The 17,087-nt window shown below is 36.3% G+C and overlaps 1 protein-coding gene across 3 annotated transcripts in view; it reads left to right on the forward strand.

The window, feature by feature from the left end:
• The window catches only part of LOC115214904 (receptor-type tyrosine-protein phosphatase T), a 186,700-nt gene that overhangs the window by 141,447 nt on the left and 28,166 nt on the right, over window positions 1-17,087 (forward strand). For all 3 annotated transcript variants that reach the window (XM_029783961.2, XM_029783962.2, XM_036505585.1), the window contains 2 exons: window positions 14,845-15,035; window positions 16,680-16,767. In XM_029783961.2, the coding sequence (XP_029639821.1) occupies window positions 14,845-15,035; window positions 16,680-16,767 (279 nt within the window). The remainder of the gene's footprint in view (window positions 1-14,844; window positions 15,036-16,679; window positions 16,768-17,087) is intronic.

Raw genomic sequence — 17,087 nt, forward strand, 5'->3', positions numbered from 1 at the left:
CAAAAACTGTCTGATGAACGGCAACGAGAAACTCAGAGTAACAGATTTTGTTGAATTTTCTGCTGCTTTAAATAAAGCATATTACTCTACCACTGGTATTTGAGTACTCTTTTTTCCACCTTGTTTCACATTTATGTGTTTACTCCGGTATATATATATATATATATAGATAGATAGATAGATATCCATTGATCATCTGCAACTAAAACAGGCCAAAACTCTTGTTTTATCATTCACTGTTATTTCTGTTGCATCGTAATCTTCAGCTTGCAGTCCTTTTTAGAGATATTTGGCAACAACCAGTGAGTGGGCTGAATAAGGTTTTCCAATTGGTCAGAACAGAATGCTCCTTGATGTGATGTTATACAAGTTGATTTGGCATTAGTGATAGACAGGAGATGGTTATGGTTTGAAATTTTGAAATGGAAGGAAATAAATGGAATAAATACATTAAGTAAATTATTAAAGGGAAATAAGCCAGTCTATTACTGGTCTTTAAGTGGTCTCTGATGTTTGGATATTTTCATTCATATATTCAAAGAGATGAAGGACAAATAAGATGGGATAGGATAACTGAAATGAAATATCTCTTGGTACCACCTTTCATATCTCTTTGCAGTTACTCCGACCCACCCTTGTATAATGTGGGGTAGTGATGTATCTCCTCTGTAGTAAGACATTTGTGCTTGTCTCTCTGTCATACTTTAGCTTCTAAATGCCTGGCAAAAGGCCATTTCTCTTTCTGTTATTGCCACACTCAGTCGAGGGGTCTTGCAAGTTATGTGATCACTAATGCCGGTGATATGGAGCTTGACATAGTCCTCCCATTTGTTGGACCCTATTTAACCGACAAACCCATGCCAGCATAGAAGATGGACATTAATGATGATGATGATGATGAAACTAAATAAATAGAATAGAGAAAATGAAATGGAATAAAGGAAATAAGATTGGAAAGATAAATAAATAAAAATATAGTAAACGGGTATAAAGTTTGATAGTATAAATTTTGGATTAATCTGGGTGGATGGGTGTTGTGATTATAGAGTGAAGTACTCAGGTTTCTTGGATTCACTCAATATATGACATAGGGTTGTAATGTACATAGTTGGGAGGCCAGGAGTATATTGTGTATCATCATCATCATCGTCATTTAGCATCCGTTTTTCCAGGCTAGCATGGGTTGGACGGTTCATCTGGGGTCTGGGAAGCCAGAAGGCTGCACCAGGCTCCAGTCTGATCTGGCAGTGTTTCTACGGCTGGATGCCCTTCCTAACGCCAACCACTCCACGAGTGTAGTGGGTGCTTTTTACGTGCCACCCGCACAGGAGCCAGACGGAGCTGGCAAACGGCCACAAACGGATGGTGCTTTTACGTGCCACCGGCACGGGGGCCAGGCGAGATATTTTTGTTGCTTACATGAGTTCATAGTAGTTTGTAGATTAAACATTTATTAGTGTAGTACTGTATTTATGGTGTTACATGATCATCATCATCGTTTAGCGTCCGCTTTCCATGCTAGCATGGGTTGGACGGTTCAACTGGGGTCTGGGAAGCCAGAAGGCTGCACCAGGCCCAGTCTGATCTGGCAATGTTTTTACAGCTGGATGCCCTTCCTAACGCCAACCACTCCATGAGTGTAGTGGGTGCTTTTTACGTGCCAGACGAGTCTGGCAAACGGCCACGATCACGATCATGATCATGTTAATATTTAAGGTTCGTGGCAGTTTATGACTTTTGTATCAACGGGTGCATATGCCATGACATGAGGTGGGAATTATTTGTGTGGACTCATTTATAGCTTGAACATGGCTAAATCTAGTGTGGTGTTTCTGCTTCCACTAGCAGCAATATGTTATGTGGCTTAAAGTTTATGACATCTTATAACTTATGTAACTAATATGTGCAGTCACCATGCCTTGGTGTTGTTTCCTGGTTGTTAAGTAAACAGTCAGTTCACTTTTGAGGAGTGAGAGTTTTCCTTCCATGGATAGGAACCAAGGAGTACAGTGATTCAGACAGGGTGCCAAAGTAATGTCAATGTGAAGAGACAAAGAGAGAGAGAGAGAGAACACACACACACACACACACACACATGTATTTATATATTTATTTGTGTATATATGTGTATAGATATATACATGTGTTTGTATATTATGTATATACGTATATATTGATATGCATAAGTATATGTTTATATATGTTTGTGATTGTGTATATATATATACATACATACATACATACATACACACATGTGCATATTCAAGAAGGTTACGGAGAGGGTCATAGCCCAACTAATTAGAGAGAGAGTTAGTTGAGATGAGATGCAGTTTGGGTTTGTGCCAGGGAAAAGTACTACTGATGCTATATTCCTGGTAAGGCAGCTGCAGGAGAAATACCTAGCCAAAGATAAGCCCCTGTACCTGGCTTTTGTTGACATGGAGAAAGCCTTCGACAGGGTCCCCCGATCCCTTATCTGGTGGGCAATGAGGAAACTAGGGATAGATGAATGGTTAGTGAGAGCTGTGCGGGCCATGTACAGGGACGCCGCTAGTAGGGTGAGGGTTGGAAATGTGTACAGTGAAGAATTCCGGGTAGAGGTAGGAGTCCACCAAGGCTCAGTACTCAGCCCCCTCCTATTTATCATAGTCCTCCAGGCAATAACGGAGGAATTCAAGACAGGATGCCCTTGGGAGCTCCTCTATGCTGATGACCTTGCTCTAATTGCTGAGTCGCTATCAGAACTGGAGGAGAAGTTTCAGGTGTGGAAACAAGGATTAGAATCGAAGGGCCTCAGAGTCAATCTAGCTAAAACCAAAGTCGTAATCAGTAGGAAGGTAGACAAATCACAAAACCTTCAGGTAGATGGCCTGCTCGATCTGTAGAAAAGGTGTAGGTAGAAACTCTATAAGATGCACCAAGTGTAAGCTATGGACACATAAGAGATGCAGCAATGTCAAAGGAAGGCTAACTAGGAAGATGGTTTTGTATGTGGCAGATGCTCAAGAACAATAAACACTGAAAATGCTCTGAGACCAACTTCCGTCACTTTCCAGGGAGAAAAACTAGAAATAGTTGATAGTTTCCGTTACCTAGGTGACCAAGTCAGCAGCGGGGGCGGGTGTGCTGAAAGTGTAACTGCTAGAGTAAGAATAGCTTGGGCAAAGTTCAGAGAGCTCTTACCTCTGCTGGTGACAAAAGGCCTCTCGCACAGAGTGAAAGGCAGACTGTATGATGCGTGTGTACACAGCCATGCTACATGGCAGTGAAACATGGGCCGTGACTGCTGAGGATATGCGTAAGCTCGCTAGAAATGAAGCCAGTATGCTCCGATGGATGTGTAATGCCGGTACTCACACTCGGCAGAGTGTAAGTACCTTGAGAGAAAAGCTGGACCTAAGAAGCATCAGTTGTGGTGTGCAAGAGAGACGTTTGCGCTGGTATGGTCATGTGGCGAGAATGGATGAAGATAGTTGTGTGAAAAAGTGCCACACCCTAGCGGTTGAGGGAACCTGTGGAAGAGGCAGACCCAGGAAAACCTGGGATGAGGTGGTGAAGCACGACCTTCGAACTTTAGGTCTCACTGAGGAAATGACTAGAGACCGAGACCTGGAAGTGTGCTGTGCGCGAGAAGACCCGGCAGGACAAGTGAGTCCATAACCCGTGGCCTTCTACATGGGATGGAGCCAGCCTACGTATGCATACCTTCCCTTCTTGGGACACTCTACTTGTGAAGACGTGATGAGGCAAGTGAGGATCAGAATCGAAATCGATCAATGGAAATTGCGGATGTGCTACCAGTGCCGGTGGCTTGTGAAGACCCGTTGAGGCAAGTGACGATCAGAATCAAAATCGATCAATGGAAATCGATCAATGGAAATTGCAGATGTGTTACCAGTGCCGGTGGCATGTAAGAGAACTTTCCGTTTCGCGACCGTTGCCAGCACCGCCCCGTTTCGTGTCCGTTGCCAGCCTCGCCTGGCCCTCGTGCCGGTGGCACATAAAAAGCACCATCCGTTCGTGGCCGTTTGCCAGCTCTGTCTGGCACCAGTGCGGGTGGCACGTAAAAAGCACCCACTACACTCACGGAGTGGTTGGCGTTAGGAAGGGCATCCAGCCGTAGAAACACTGCCAGATTTGACTGGGCCTGATGAAGCCTTCTGGCTTCACAGACCCCAGTAGAACCGTCCAACCCATGCTAGCATGGAAAACGGACGCTAAACGATGATGATGATGATGTATTCATTTGTATACATATGCACATATATACATATGTGCACACATATTTGCAGACATGTTTAGCATATGCTTGTTATGTCATTTTTTTAAAAGCTAGTTTCAGATTAGTAATGGAACACATTGATTATAAGATTCAGTACAGAAAATAGCCAAATTTATCATTAATTTTGTTCTGACTAGGATTTTAAGTTTCACTTGATAGCTTTTTGAACCAGACCATATACATAGAAATATGTTTGTGTGTAGATTTATATCATATATACATGTCTGCATACATACATACATACATACATACATACACATACACACATATATACGTGCTTATATATTTATACATACACACACACATAGACACATGTATATACATACATATTTACACACACACACACACACACACACACACACACATGTATATATACAATATATGCATACATGCATACATATGTGTGTGTGTGTATACACATATATACACACACATTCATATATATACATGTATATATATATAGATATACATATATATATATACATATATATATCTATGTATATACATGTGTGTGCATATATACACATACACACATATATGTATTTACTTATATACATATATATGTATTTATATACGTACATACATACATATATGTATACACACACATGCACATACATAGGTATAGATATTTATTTTTATTTTCAAGTTTACTTTTTAAGAATATCATGTATAAAAGAAAGTTTTGAAAAGGTAAATTTTAAGTTTGTGTGTAAGCGTATGCATTTGTGTGTGTTGTGTGTATACACATCCGCAAACTAATGCATGTACACACAAAAATATGTATTTAAAAAAAAAACTTTTTCAAGAATCCAATTAATGTGTTCAATAAATAAATGTTTTATCTCATTAAAAAAAAAAAATTTTTTTATATTTTTCCCAACAATGAAGTTTTAAAAGCAAAAGTGAAAAGAAAAAACAAAAGCTAAAAATGAAACATAAAAAAAGCAATGAAATAAATAAAGATTTAAATACTGAAAAAAAAAAATGATATTTAAACTCTTTGTATAAATTGGGTTGGCATGTACGTCTGGCATTTAAAATCAATTTTCTCTCTTTGCTCCTTTAACACAGAAGCTATTTCTACTTTGCATTCATTTTCAATAATCTGGCTGTCCCAGCTGTTGCTGCTTCTGCAAGCTTCTTTTGAATGCTCCCCTTCTATTGGACAGTTAAGAATTGCAGTTGTATGAATTTGTTCGTGTTTTGGTTTTTAAAAAAAAAAAAAAAAATTTTTTTTGGCCAATGTCAAATTTGTCTTAATTTTGTTTTTAATTTTGAAGCAAGTGCAGTTTTCAAAGTCTCATTTTTGTTTTCTACATATTAAACTGTGTTTTAGTTGCATTTTTCATTTTTGTTGTTCTTGTTGTTATTATCATCATTAGTGGGTGATTTAGGTAGAATTGCTAGAGCAACAGATAACAGACCTTACTGAATTTCTTTTCTTGTCTTTATGTTTCAAGTTTTCAAACCCAGTTGAAGTCAGTATTCCTTTCATCCTTTTCAGAGTTAATAAAATAAAGTACCACTGAAGCACTTGTTTCAAGACAATTAATTAACACCTATCCCTAAATTTCAGGCCATGTACCTTTGTTAGAAGCAGTTATTATTATTATTATTATTATTATTAGAAAGTGGTGAGCTGGCAAAATTGTTAGCACACCGGGCAAAATGCTTAAAGGAATTTCATTTGTCCTTACGTCCTGAGTTCAAATTCCACCGAGGTTGAATTTTCTTTCCATCCTTTCAGGGTCGTTAAATTAAGTACCAGTGAAACACTGGGGTTAATGTAATTGACTTGTCCCCTCTCCCAAAATTTCAGGCCTTGTGCCTTTAGTAGGAAGGATTATTATATTATTATTGTAAAGAGCCGGCAAAACTGTTACTGTTCTGGACAAAATGCTTAGCACCATTTCATCTGGCTTTACACTCAAAGTTCAAATGCTGCTGAGGTCAAGTTTGCCTTTCATCCTTTTGGTATTAATAATATAAGTACCAGTTGGACACTGGGGTTGATGTCATCAACTTCCCCCTTCCACCATAGTTTCCAGCCAGGTGCCTGTAGAAAAGATTATCATTATTGTAAAGGTGGCAAGCTGGTAGATGTGCTAGCACATTGTGTAAAATACTTAGCAGCATTTCTTTTGGCTCTTTATGTTGTGAGTTCAAATTCCACTGGGGTTAACTATGCCTTTCATCTTTTTGGGTTCAATAAAATAAGTAGTAGTTGAGTACTGGAGTTAATGCAATTGACTTAACCCTCTTCCTAAAGTAACTGACCTTGGGCCAAAATTCGAAACAGTTATTATTGTCAGATAAGTGACCATTTCTTTAGCAACACCGTGCCCCATTTTCTTACCCCATCGGAAAGGATTTACTTTTACTTGAGAAGAGACTATTAATATAGATTGGCAGAATCAATAGGTTGTTTGACCCTACAGCATTTAGGTTATCTCTTTAAATTTTGAGTTTAAATATTGCAAACACTGAATTTGTCTTTCATTCTCCTGGAGATCAATAAAATAATGTTACAGTGAAATTGTGGAGTGAGTCTAAGTGACTATATCACTTCTCTAAAATTTATTGCCTTGTATCCAAGTCAGAAATGGTGATTATATTTCTGTTTACAATCTATACATACTCTAATCTGGTAAAAGACTATTCAGCCACTTTAACATAAAAGTAAATCCATGTATTACAGATGAAGAGTAACTTCATTAGAGTGCTATCTGCTGAACTTCACAGAAGGAAGGTTTACTTGGCAGTCTTTCATTGTTTTCTTTGTGTCATCCTCTTCTTTTCCTAACAATTCTAATTATGGGGACTGTTCTTGTGTCTGTATTTTACATGTGTTAGTTACATTTTGAAAGGTTTCATCTTCATTATTTCTATCACCTGTCATCATTATTTTAATGTCCACTTTTCCATGCTTGCATGGGTCGAACAGAATTTGTTGAGGCAAAGTTTTTATGGCTGGATGTTCTTTCTGTTGCTAACCCTCACCTATTTCCAAGCAAGGAAATATTTCCCCATGACCAGACATGTTTTTGCAGAATATTGGAAATGAACAACACTGCTTGTATGACAGTGACACACATTTACAACTACTATATAATGTCAAGATAAGGAGACACAAGTGTGTACACACACACACACACACACACACAGATATACATACATATGTACATATAAGTTAGCCTCCTTTCAGTTTTTTTGTCTATTAAATCCACTCACATGGCTTTGGTCAACTCAAAGCTGTAGTAGAAGACACTTGCCCAAGGTGCCATGCAGTGGGACTGAACTTGAAACCATGTGGTTGGGAAGCAAACTTTTCAGTGACAGAGTCACACTTGTGCCTTATTATTATTTCTATAAATGATCTCCTTGTGTTTTGGTGCCATGGATTAAATATGTCCATCATACTGAGTTCCTATGCACATTTTCATTAATAGTTCTGTCATACACGTATGTCTTGTTCATGTTACATTACAGTATTGTAACTGTGACAAGTCTAGCAGTTAACTGCTAACAGATGTATGACTGGAGAACTGTTACATCATATCAGAGTAACACTATTTCTTGTATTGTTGTTATATCAGGGATTCAGTATTACTGTTTCTTACCATCATATTGGGTTATCACTCTTGTTGTTATTGCTATATTGAAATAGTAATTTTGCTGTGATAATTATTACTGGTGCCTTTGTTTCATCAGGCAGTCACTGATGGTGTAATTGTAGTTGTATTGGTATATCAATGTTATCATATAAATAGTATTTCTCATCTCTTTCTTATTGGAATTAGGAACTGAAATGTACCAGTCAGTAACCCATCACCACTATACCAGTAATATCTCACATAATTTACTAAACTCTATCTTCAAAAAAATCCCTATTTTGATCAAGTTTGATCTCTCAGTACTATCTTTCTCATGAAAGTTTTCTTTTTTAAAGAGAAAACAAAATTTCTGTAACAAACTTACTTTCAAATATTTTTGTTCTCCACCAGTAAGTCTGCCACTATCATCATCATCATTAGAAAATGGACATTGATTGTTAACAAACTATTTCTAGCATTGGTTAAATATGGTCTTCATCTATATAATAAACATAATATTGACATTGTTATTTGATTTTGAGAAAGTTTTCTGTTTTCTTTTAAGCTGTCTTGTAGAATAGGATTTCTTAGAGATAACTTTTTATTGTTCTACTGAAAGTTAATTTAACCTTTAATGAAATCTCTAATGCATATGAAATATAAAATAAGATTTAAATGTAAAAAACAAAAAAAAGGAAATGTCTCTACTTCACTTAATCTCAGCCTAGTCATTTATTAGGTGAAAGGCTGTGTGGGGAAAATAATTTAATTTTACATTTTGGACACTGTAGCCCTAATTACAGTGTCTGGAGGAATAATATGATGGATTGATCACTTTTCGAGCACCTTTGATCGAACAGGATTGAACTGGGATAAACAACAAAAATGACTGTGCTTTATGAAATTAGGCTTATAATTTATATATTACAGGTGATGCTTGTAGTTTTATTGGTTAATCAGGACATAATTGATGTTGTGACCTGAATTTTATTAGTGTCAGTGTTGTTGATATTGTTATATTAGGCTCTATCACTGTTTCCATTATTATATCAGTCTGTTGATACATCTGATATCATGGCTATATAAAGATATTCTTGTTATTATCATTTCAAAGAGGGCAGTGGGTTGGCTAAAATGCTTAGCGGCATTTCCTCTGGCTATGCCCTGGGTTCAAATCAGCCATACAAATTTGCTTGTGTATAACTGCAATGTCAACCCCAAATTAAATGAAACTGTAGTTAGATAAAAAAAAAAAAAATGTTACTATGTCTTTTTTATAAAATAGAAAAATCTAGATAGAAAATAAGTTATCTTACTGCTAATTTCTTTGTATAAACTAAATTTAAGATCTTATACAAAAGTAACATGTTCATTTTAGTTCAAGCTTAGACTTTAATTACCTTTTACATTTAGCATATTAATTAAATTTTTGCTTTGTATATATTTATTTAATTTTCAATTCCTGTTTTGCTGTTGTTAGCAATATATTTCTGTTTTTCATCAGCATTGCATTCTTTGCAGCATGATGCTATTAGCTCTAGACCTCACACTTTTTTGCATGGACATTTCTCAATTATTTATTGGAATGTTTACCATTTCTCACACTGCTACCATCTCATCTATGTTAACCTTCTGTAGAATTTCTAGTCTGGAATCTACTACAGCTCGTTTTGTACTCTTTCTTTACCTTTTTTTTTCCCTACGTATTAACATGTTTATTATGAAATATTTAATATTACTTTATATTTCAGTGGTAACGATCTCACCTTTTTTCTTGTGGTTTTTGCCTCTTGTCTATAGTGTTTAAATATCTAATTAAATATTGACATGTATTGTCGAATTTAATGAATCAAACAGCGAATATGTCTTGTTAGCAGTTTATAGAATGTAATTTCTTTAAAACTATAATTTTGGAATAGATTTGATATTCTGGATATGTTGATTTGAGGTTCTATTTTGTTCTTGTCTTTTAATTATAAATGTTTTGTGAAACCTCCTTTAGTTCTATAGGATTGTTATTTAATTAGCTTTTTTGTTATGCAGAGCAGATCTAGAACAACTCGCTTCTTTAGATAGAGGTCTTGTCTATTGCAGGTAAACTTTACATTCACCAAAGCTAAATAAACTGAGGTTATTTAAAACTCTTTGTCCTGTCCAGAGATACAGCAAAATGTTTGCACAGGGTTTCAAGCTCTTCAACTGTAAATGGAATGTTGAAAATGCACTGTCATCTTTTCTACTGTACATTAATTGCAAATGTACAGGATATCCCAAGCAATGTCAATCAAATATTTTATATGTGTGATTTGCTAGAGCTGTTTTGCAGCTCTTGCCTTGTTCTTGGCAGGTATGTCTACTGTGTTAAGCTGAGTTAATTTGAGAAGATACCTAATCACACTCTTGTATTCTATCTAGATTAATGCTGTTACACTTTTATGGCCTGATGAAAACACTTTGTTAGAAACATTCAGACCTGGTCTCCAGTTTGAAGAGACTTTCCTCTCTTTTCCTCCTTCCAGTTTCAGAGGCCCTGAAACAATTATGGACACTATCCTTCTCTATCCAAGCAAAAACTACCAGTTGTTGGATTGCAGCTATGAAGGGGTTCTCCTTTCAATTATGTTGACCCCAGTGCTAAGATTAGTACTAATTTCATCAAAGTATATCTTGGTACAGTTTTAAATTCGACCTGAGTTATGTCTCTTACGAGAGTTCTTCCCTGAACGTATACTGTAGATTGTAATGTATTTTATATCAATTTTCACAAACACACCTAACTAGTTTGGGTGCCTCTGTATGGTCACTTAATCAGCAAGAAATAACAGTTGTAGACAGTTCTGTCTGTCTCAAACTACAACTAAACATTTTACAAGACATTGGAAAATCAGGTCCTAGGTTCTGTGCACAGAGAGAAAATACAGGATGGTCATCATATATATATATATATATATATATATTATGGAGATGTACTTGCATAGCAAGTGACTTGATCTGAGATCATGTGCTGGAACGAAAACAATTGCAGTGTGGAAGGTGTTTATAAGCCATTTAAGAAACACACAAAACCATCAGATTCACTTCAACATTTAAATTTAATTTGTCAAAATATTTTCGTCACTTTGAGACTGCGACCTGCTTACTAACAAAGCTTCATGCTGCATATATATATATTTATGCTGTAGATGAATGTAAATTGTTATTCAGCTACATTTTGCCAATAATGAATGAGACAGAACTTACACTTTGAACTAGCATACTGTTCAAAATTCCACAATTCCTGTGTAATAACAATTCAAATTAGTAGTCTAATTAATCAATTACTTTCCATGGATTGTTGTTTCTTTAAGCCTGTATTTGTTGACATGTTTTTTTCTTTTGTTTGATTATTTCTCTTGACATTCTCCAACTTTGTAAGTACTCTTACCATTCCATTGGCTTCTTTAGATGAGTTCCCTTATTTTGTAAATTTTTATTTTGATATAAGCTAGCAATACTGTGGCCAAATTTTGTCTCTTTCTTCTTTTAGTCATTTTCATGATTCTCAGACTGCTAAAAATTATCTAGGTAGTATATATATCAAACAGCTTCTAGTAGAATTTGATCTGGTGGGAATAGAGCTTGGATACAGCATCGGATAAAGTTGTTGTTTTGCCCCAGGTCAGTTTTCCATACAGCAAACCTGTGAGCAAAGATATTTCAGACATTATTTACCTGATAGAATATCTGGGACTACATTATCCAATGTATCCACCTTTTGTGATTGCCCTGAGCTGACCAATGTCTTGTGAGAGAAATTGATAGATGGAAGCTGTAAGAAACCTGTCATATATGTATACATATATGTTATCATCATCATCATCGTTTAACGTCCGCTTTCCATGCTAGCATGGGTTGGACGGTTTAACTGGGGTCTGGGAAGCCTGGAGGCTGCACCAGGCCAGTCAGATCTGGCGGTGTTTCTACAGCTGGATGCCCTTCCTAACGCCAACCACTCCGTGAGTGTAATGGGTGCTTTTTACGTGCCACTGACACAGGTGCCAGACGAGGCTGGCGAACGGCCACGCTCGGATGGTGCTTTTTACGTGCCACCGGCACGGAGGCGAGGCGAGGCTGGCACAGCAGTGAGGCTGGCATGGCGGCGAGGCTGGCACGGCACAGATTAAAGACAGGTATTCTCTATATAGAATACTTTCTGTAGTGCTCAAGAAATTTGAACTTGAGCAGGAAGAGGAATAAATGTATTTAATATTTTTTGTATATCACCGTGCCCAATTTGCTCGTCCTTACATTTACTTATCTGTGTGTGTGTGAGAGAGTTTATGTTGGACGTGTGAGAGGGGTGCTCAATACATGTTGGAGGTTATGTCTTATTGAAACTGAGAGTTTGTCTCCCGACTGTGATCTTACCTGAAGATCATATGACATGAAACTTGAGTCATGAGACAAACTCTCAGTTTTGATTTTGATAAAAAAAACCCACAAAAAAACCCCACACATGTGTGTGTGTGTGCATGCGTGTGTGTGTGTGTGTGTGTGTGTTTGTATCTCCCTTTCATCTTGACATTTTCATACTGATTGAAAACAAAGTCACCATTCATGCAAATGATTTCATTTGTTTACGATCTTCTACAAAATCTTGCCTGGGCATAGGCTAGTTTGAAAGACTATCACTTTGCTTTTGAAAATACTTGAGGTTGGTAGCAGGAAGAGCATTTGGCTGTAGAAAACTTTTGTTTCAACAAGTTTCATTGAAGCCAAGCAGGCATGGGAAAGTTGACATTGCTGCTGCTCATCTAATTGATTGAGCAATATGGCAGAAGCCCACAGAAGCCCACAAATATTGGCTGAAAGGGAGTTGCAAATCAATGAAGATGGAAGGATTGGAAAATGTGCTTTGTACTCAGTCTGTAAAATGAAGTTAGTGCATGAAGTTGTTTAGCTGAGATTAGATGTTCCAACTGTGACCATCCTGTACTTTCTTTTATATCAAACACTGTATTTGGGACCACATTATCCAATGTTTTCTTCTTTTATAAGAGAATAGCAAAATTTTGTTAATCTTTCTAGTAGGTGGAATGAAAGCTGTAGAGTGTATCTTGTTGGTTTGACTGCACCTCAAGTTGCACAGCTGATCAGTTTGATTGATGTAGTGTTGATAGAATGCAGATAGGTAAGACATGTCACACCATTGAGTTAATAGTTACAGCTTTAACTACCACCTGGATGGTCTTGGTTAGTTTACTATTTAATACACCCAATCCTGTGTATGCAACAAGGCAGTTTGTTGTGGAAGACATAATCAGATTAAGAGCAATCAAAATGCTGTTAGTTTTGATAATAAAGCTGGGACCCTGCATCAGGATAATGATTAATTTTGTAATTGGTCTTGAATTTCGTATTTACATTCAGTAGTAATGTCTTACATATTTTTATGTATCATTCTTTCTTCATTTTAACTTTCATGTATTACTGGCTACACTTGACTACTTTTAATGAATTGTTCATGTTTCGGAGGAAGCAAAATATTTTGTTAACAAAGCGTACCTTATTTACTTCAGTCGGCCAACAATTATTACTGCTAACTACCTTAACTAACTGTAAAGTAGGGCAACTGTGAGAACCTAATTTATTGACCATGGCTAACGAAGAGAGCAAAATTATGTCTCTTTCATCGAGACATTTAACACAATAGCTGTAAATAGTATTAGTCGTGGTGATAGTAGTTGTAAGGTCTAAACCATGTGGTCAATAACTATAGCACTGTTATCTTACAGCTATTGTTTAAAAGAAAATAGAAATCCACGAACTGTTTAAGTTCTTTAATTCTTTAAAAAAATATGTATAGAAAAGAAAGAAAATTAATTAACTGAATGGCCATTAAAGTTTATTTTCTGATGAAATATAGTATTTTTTAACATCATTTATGATTTGGAATTATTTTGAGTTGACTTTTAGAGGAATCTGTGTCTGCTATGATATTTTCTTTTCAGAATTCATGTTTTGCTAATAGTTTAAATTCCATAATGAAAACTGGTAATATCCCTGTTTCTCTAAAATTATTTCATTAAATGTAATCAATTGAAAGTCTCAGTTCATTAAATAGATATTAATGAATTAAATGTTGATTTAAAAACAAAACAAAACAATAAAAGCAAGAATCTGGCAACGGTTCAAACTGAATGTTTATTGATATAAAGTAAAGTATATGCCATATGGATTAAAAATATATTTAACATTTGTTAGGGTTATTTCCATCTTACTTGAGACATAAATGAAAAGTTGACACATTGTTAGTGATGGAGTGTGAATATTTTAATTAATGAATATAATTGTAATTAATGAATGTAATTATAGCAGAAAAGTAATTTCCTTAACTAGTTTGAGAAACAAAGTGAGTCTTGTAACTCATTGAGTAATACTTTACCCCCTAAACTCCGTTTTTATGCAGTGTATGACATATACAATAAACAAGCTTGACAGAGCCTATCCCTCTTAATTGCAACTCTCATCAGAGTATTCTGGAATCTTCCTTACAAAATGATTGAGATACTTTTCAACTATGAAGTCCTACTGTCGCTGTTAATGATGATGTAATCATGTAATCGGTTGAGAAACTAGCTGAACTGTGTCAGTGACAGCTATGCTCTCGGTCTTGCATGAGATGGAGTGGTAGCACTGTATCAATGACAAGTGCTGTGCGGTTGAGTTTAAATAGTGCCACGAGTGTAATTTAAAGAGTGATGTATTACATAAAGATATCTTTTCTGAGCCCACCTCTCAATACTCTGTCTTTACATGTTGTCCTTATTACTCAATGGTTAATAGGACTCATTTTTTCTCACACAAACTGAATTATATTGTTGCATAATATTTATATCTATCTGAAATATTTTGATTGGAAAAAAAAAAAAATTCTATGGCAAAAATATTTTATTATAATTTTTGTTATTCCTCTTTTTATATCTGCAGAAAATGGTCGTCATATATTACCAACAACTCATTCTTCCCCTGAACCATCTGAAAATGGAGAAACAGATGAACCATTATACATGAATGTAAATACAAAGAAGATGAATAGTCCAGTTAAAATAGAAGATCTCTATAATTATATACAAACGAACAAAGCCAACAATACTTCTGGTTTCAGGAAAGAATTCAAGGTAAATATAAGTACAAAAATGTAACTTATTTTGCTAGGTAAAAACATTTTAAATTCACTTCTACCCTAGCTGCTAGGCTTGACACACTGTCCAGTTTAACATTACCATCTAGTTTTTTCTCTGATTAACTTCAGAAAAAATATCTTATTGTATTTCTATATTTGTTATACCTTCCACTGAACATTTGATGGTAAGCTTGGATAATGATTACATATTGATGTCTAGTTTAGGGAGATTTTGTGGCATATATGTACATATATGTACATAGGTGCAGGAGTGGCTGTGTGGTAAGTAGCTTGTTTACCAACCACATGGTTCCGGGTTCAGGCCCACTGCGTGGCACCTTGGGCAAGTGTCTTCTACTATAGCCTCGGGCCGGCCAAAGCCTTGTGAGTGGATTTGGTAGACAGAAACTGAAAGAAGCCCGTCGTATATATGTATATATATGCGTGTGGCACATAAAATACACCAATCCGACCGTGGCCGTTGCCAGCCTCGCCTGGCACCTGTGCAGGTGGCACATAAAAAGCACCCACTACACTCACGGAGTGGTTGGCATTAGGAAGGGCATCCAGCTGTAGAAACACTGCCAGATAAGACTGGAGCCTGGTGCAGCCTTCTGGCTTCCCAGATCCCCGGTCGAACCGTCCAACCCATGCTAGCATGGACAGCGGACGTTAAACGATGATGATGATGTGTTTGTGTGTCTGTGTTTGTCCCTCTAGCATTGCTTGACAACCGATGCTGGTGTGTCCCCGTTACTTAGCAGTTCGGCAAAAGAGACCGATAGAATAAGTACTGGGCCTACAAAAGGATAAGTCCCGGGATCGAGTTGCTTGATAAAAGGCTCGATAAATGACTGAAACAAGTAAAAGAGTAAAAGAGAGTATATGTACTTAGTTCCAGTACAATATTTAGGGCTATAATAGTTCACCTAACTGCGATTAGGGGATATCGTCATGGTATTTGTAAATGAATATTAAAGTTTTATCTCACCATGTTATTATTCTAAGTTAATCCATATTTCCATCCTTCTTGATTTATTTACATTTTATTCTGTTAATCTTTTGAACTTATCCTTGGGGTACAGGGCCTGTTTAACACTTAGACAGGATGACTGGTCCACATCACATCAAGTCATGTCCACACATTGCTGGGTCTGTGTGACACACATCACATAGGTGCAGCAGCCTGCAGGAATAGCTTGTGGTTAATCTATACTGGAGTCTTTTGACTCTAGTATAGATTAACCACAGAGCCATCATCTTTTGTTTGACCCATAATGGTAGCTCTTGACAGGTACGACTACCCCTGGCCAGAGTTGAACAGGGAACAATGGTGACTAAATGCCAACTCTGTACTCCCCCAAACTCTGAAATGGGAACCTCACCACTGGTTACAGTTTAATGTTTTACCCAGGATACTTTGATATATAGCATACTGATAATTCCATGTTAGATTTATCATGATATCCCATACAGTTTATTTTCTTCTGAGACATATACCTTTCTAACAATTTCATCTTAGAAATTTCACACAGATGTTTCCATCATAAGATTTGCTTGATTTATTCCTTTTCTTCGATGATGATGTTGATGACTGATATATTTTTTAATGTTTTAATATATTTATTTATCCATCTAGCAACTTCCGGAAGGTCTATTAGCAATGTGTACTACAGCTCAACGAGAAGAAAATAAAGAGAAAAATAGATATAAAGACATTATTGCATGTAAGTAACTTCTATTGTTACACCAGCTACAGTACTGTGTTGTGTTTCATTTCCCTACTATCTTATTGCAACAATAGCAGTAATATATTGTAGAAGAACAAAGAATGATGAAAGTCATTGCAATGCTGAGATAAAAGAGTTTAAGCCTTAATCACAAGTAGAAACATGTAAAATGAGATATTCACTGTAAATAACAGCAAAATCATTGGCATGTGCTAAAATACAGAACCTAAGGACAAGGAGATGGAAATGTATTAAAAACACATTCATTTAAACCTGGATAACAACATGATTACTTTTAGATGCTAAGTGGATATGAC

Source organism: Octopus sinensis, linkage group LG8 (assembly GCF_006345805.1).
Source record: "Octopus sinensis linkage group LG8, ASM634580v1, whole genome shotgun sequence".
NCBI classification, from domain to species: Eukaryota; Metazoa; Mollusca; class Cephalopoda; order Octopoda; family Octopodidae; genus Octopus; species Octopus sinensis.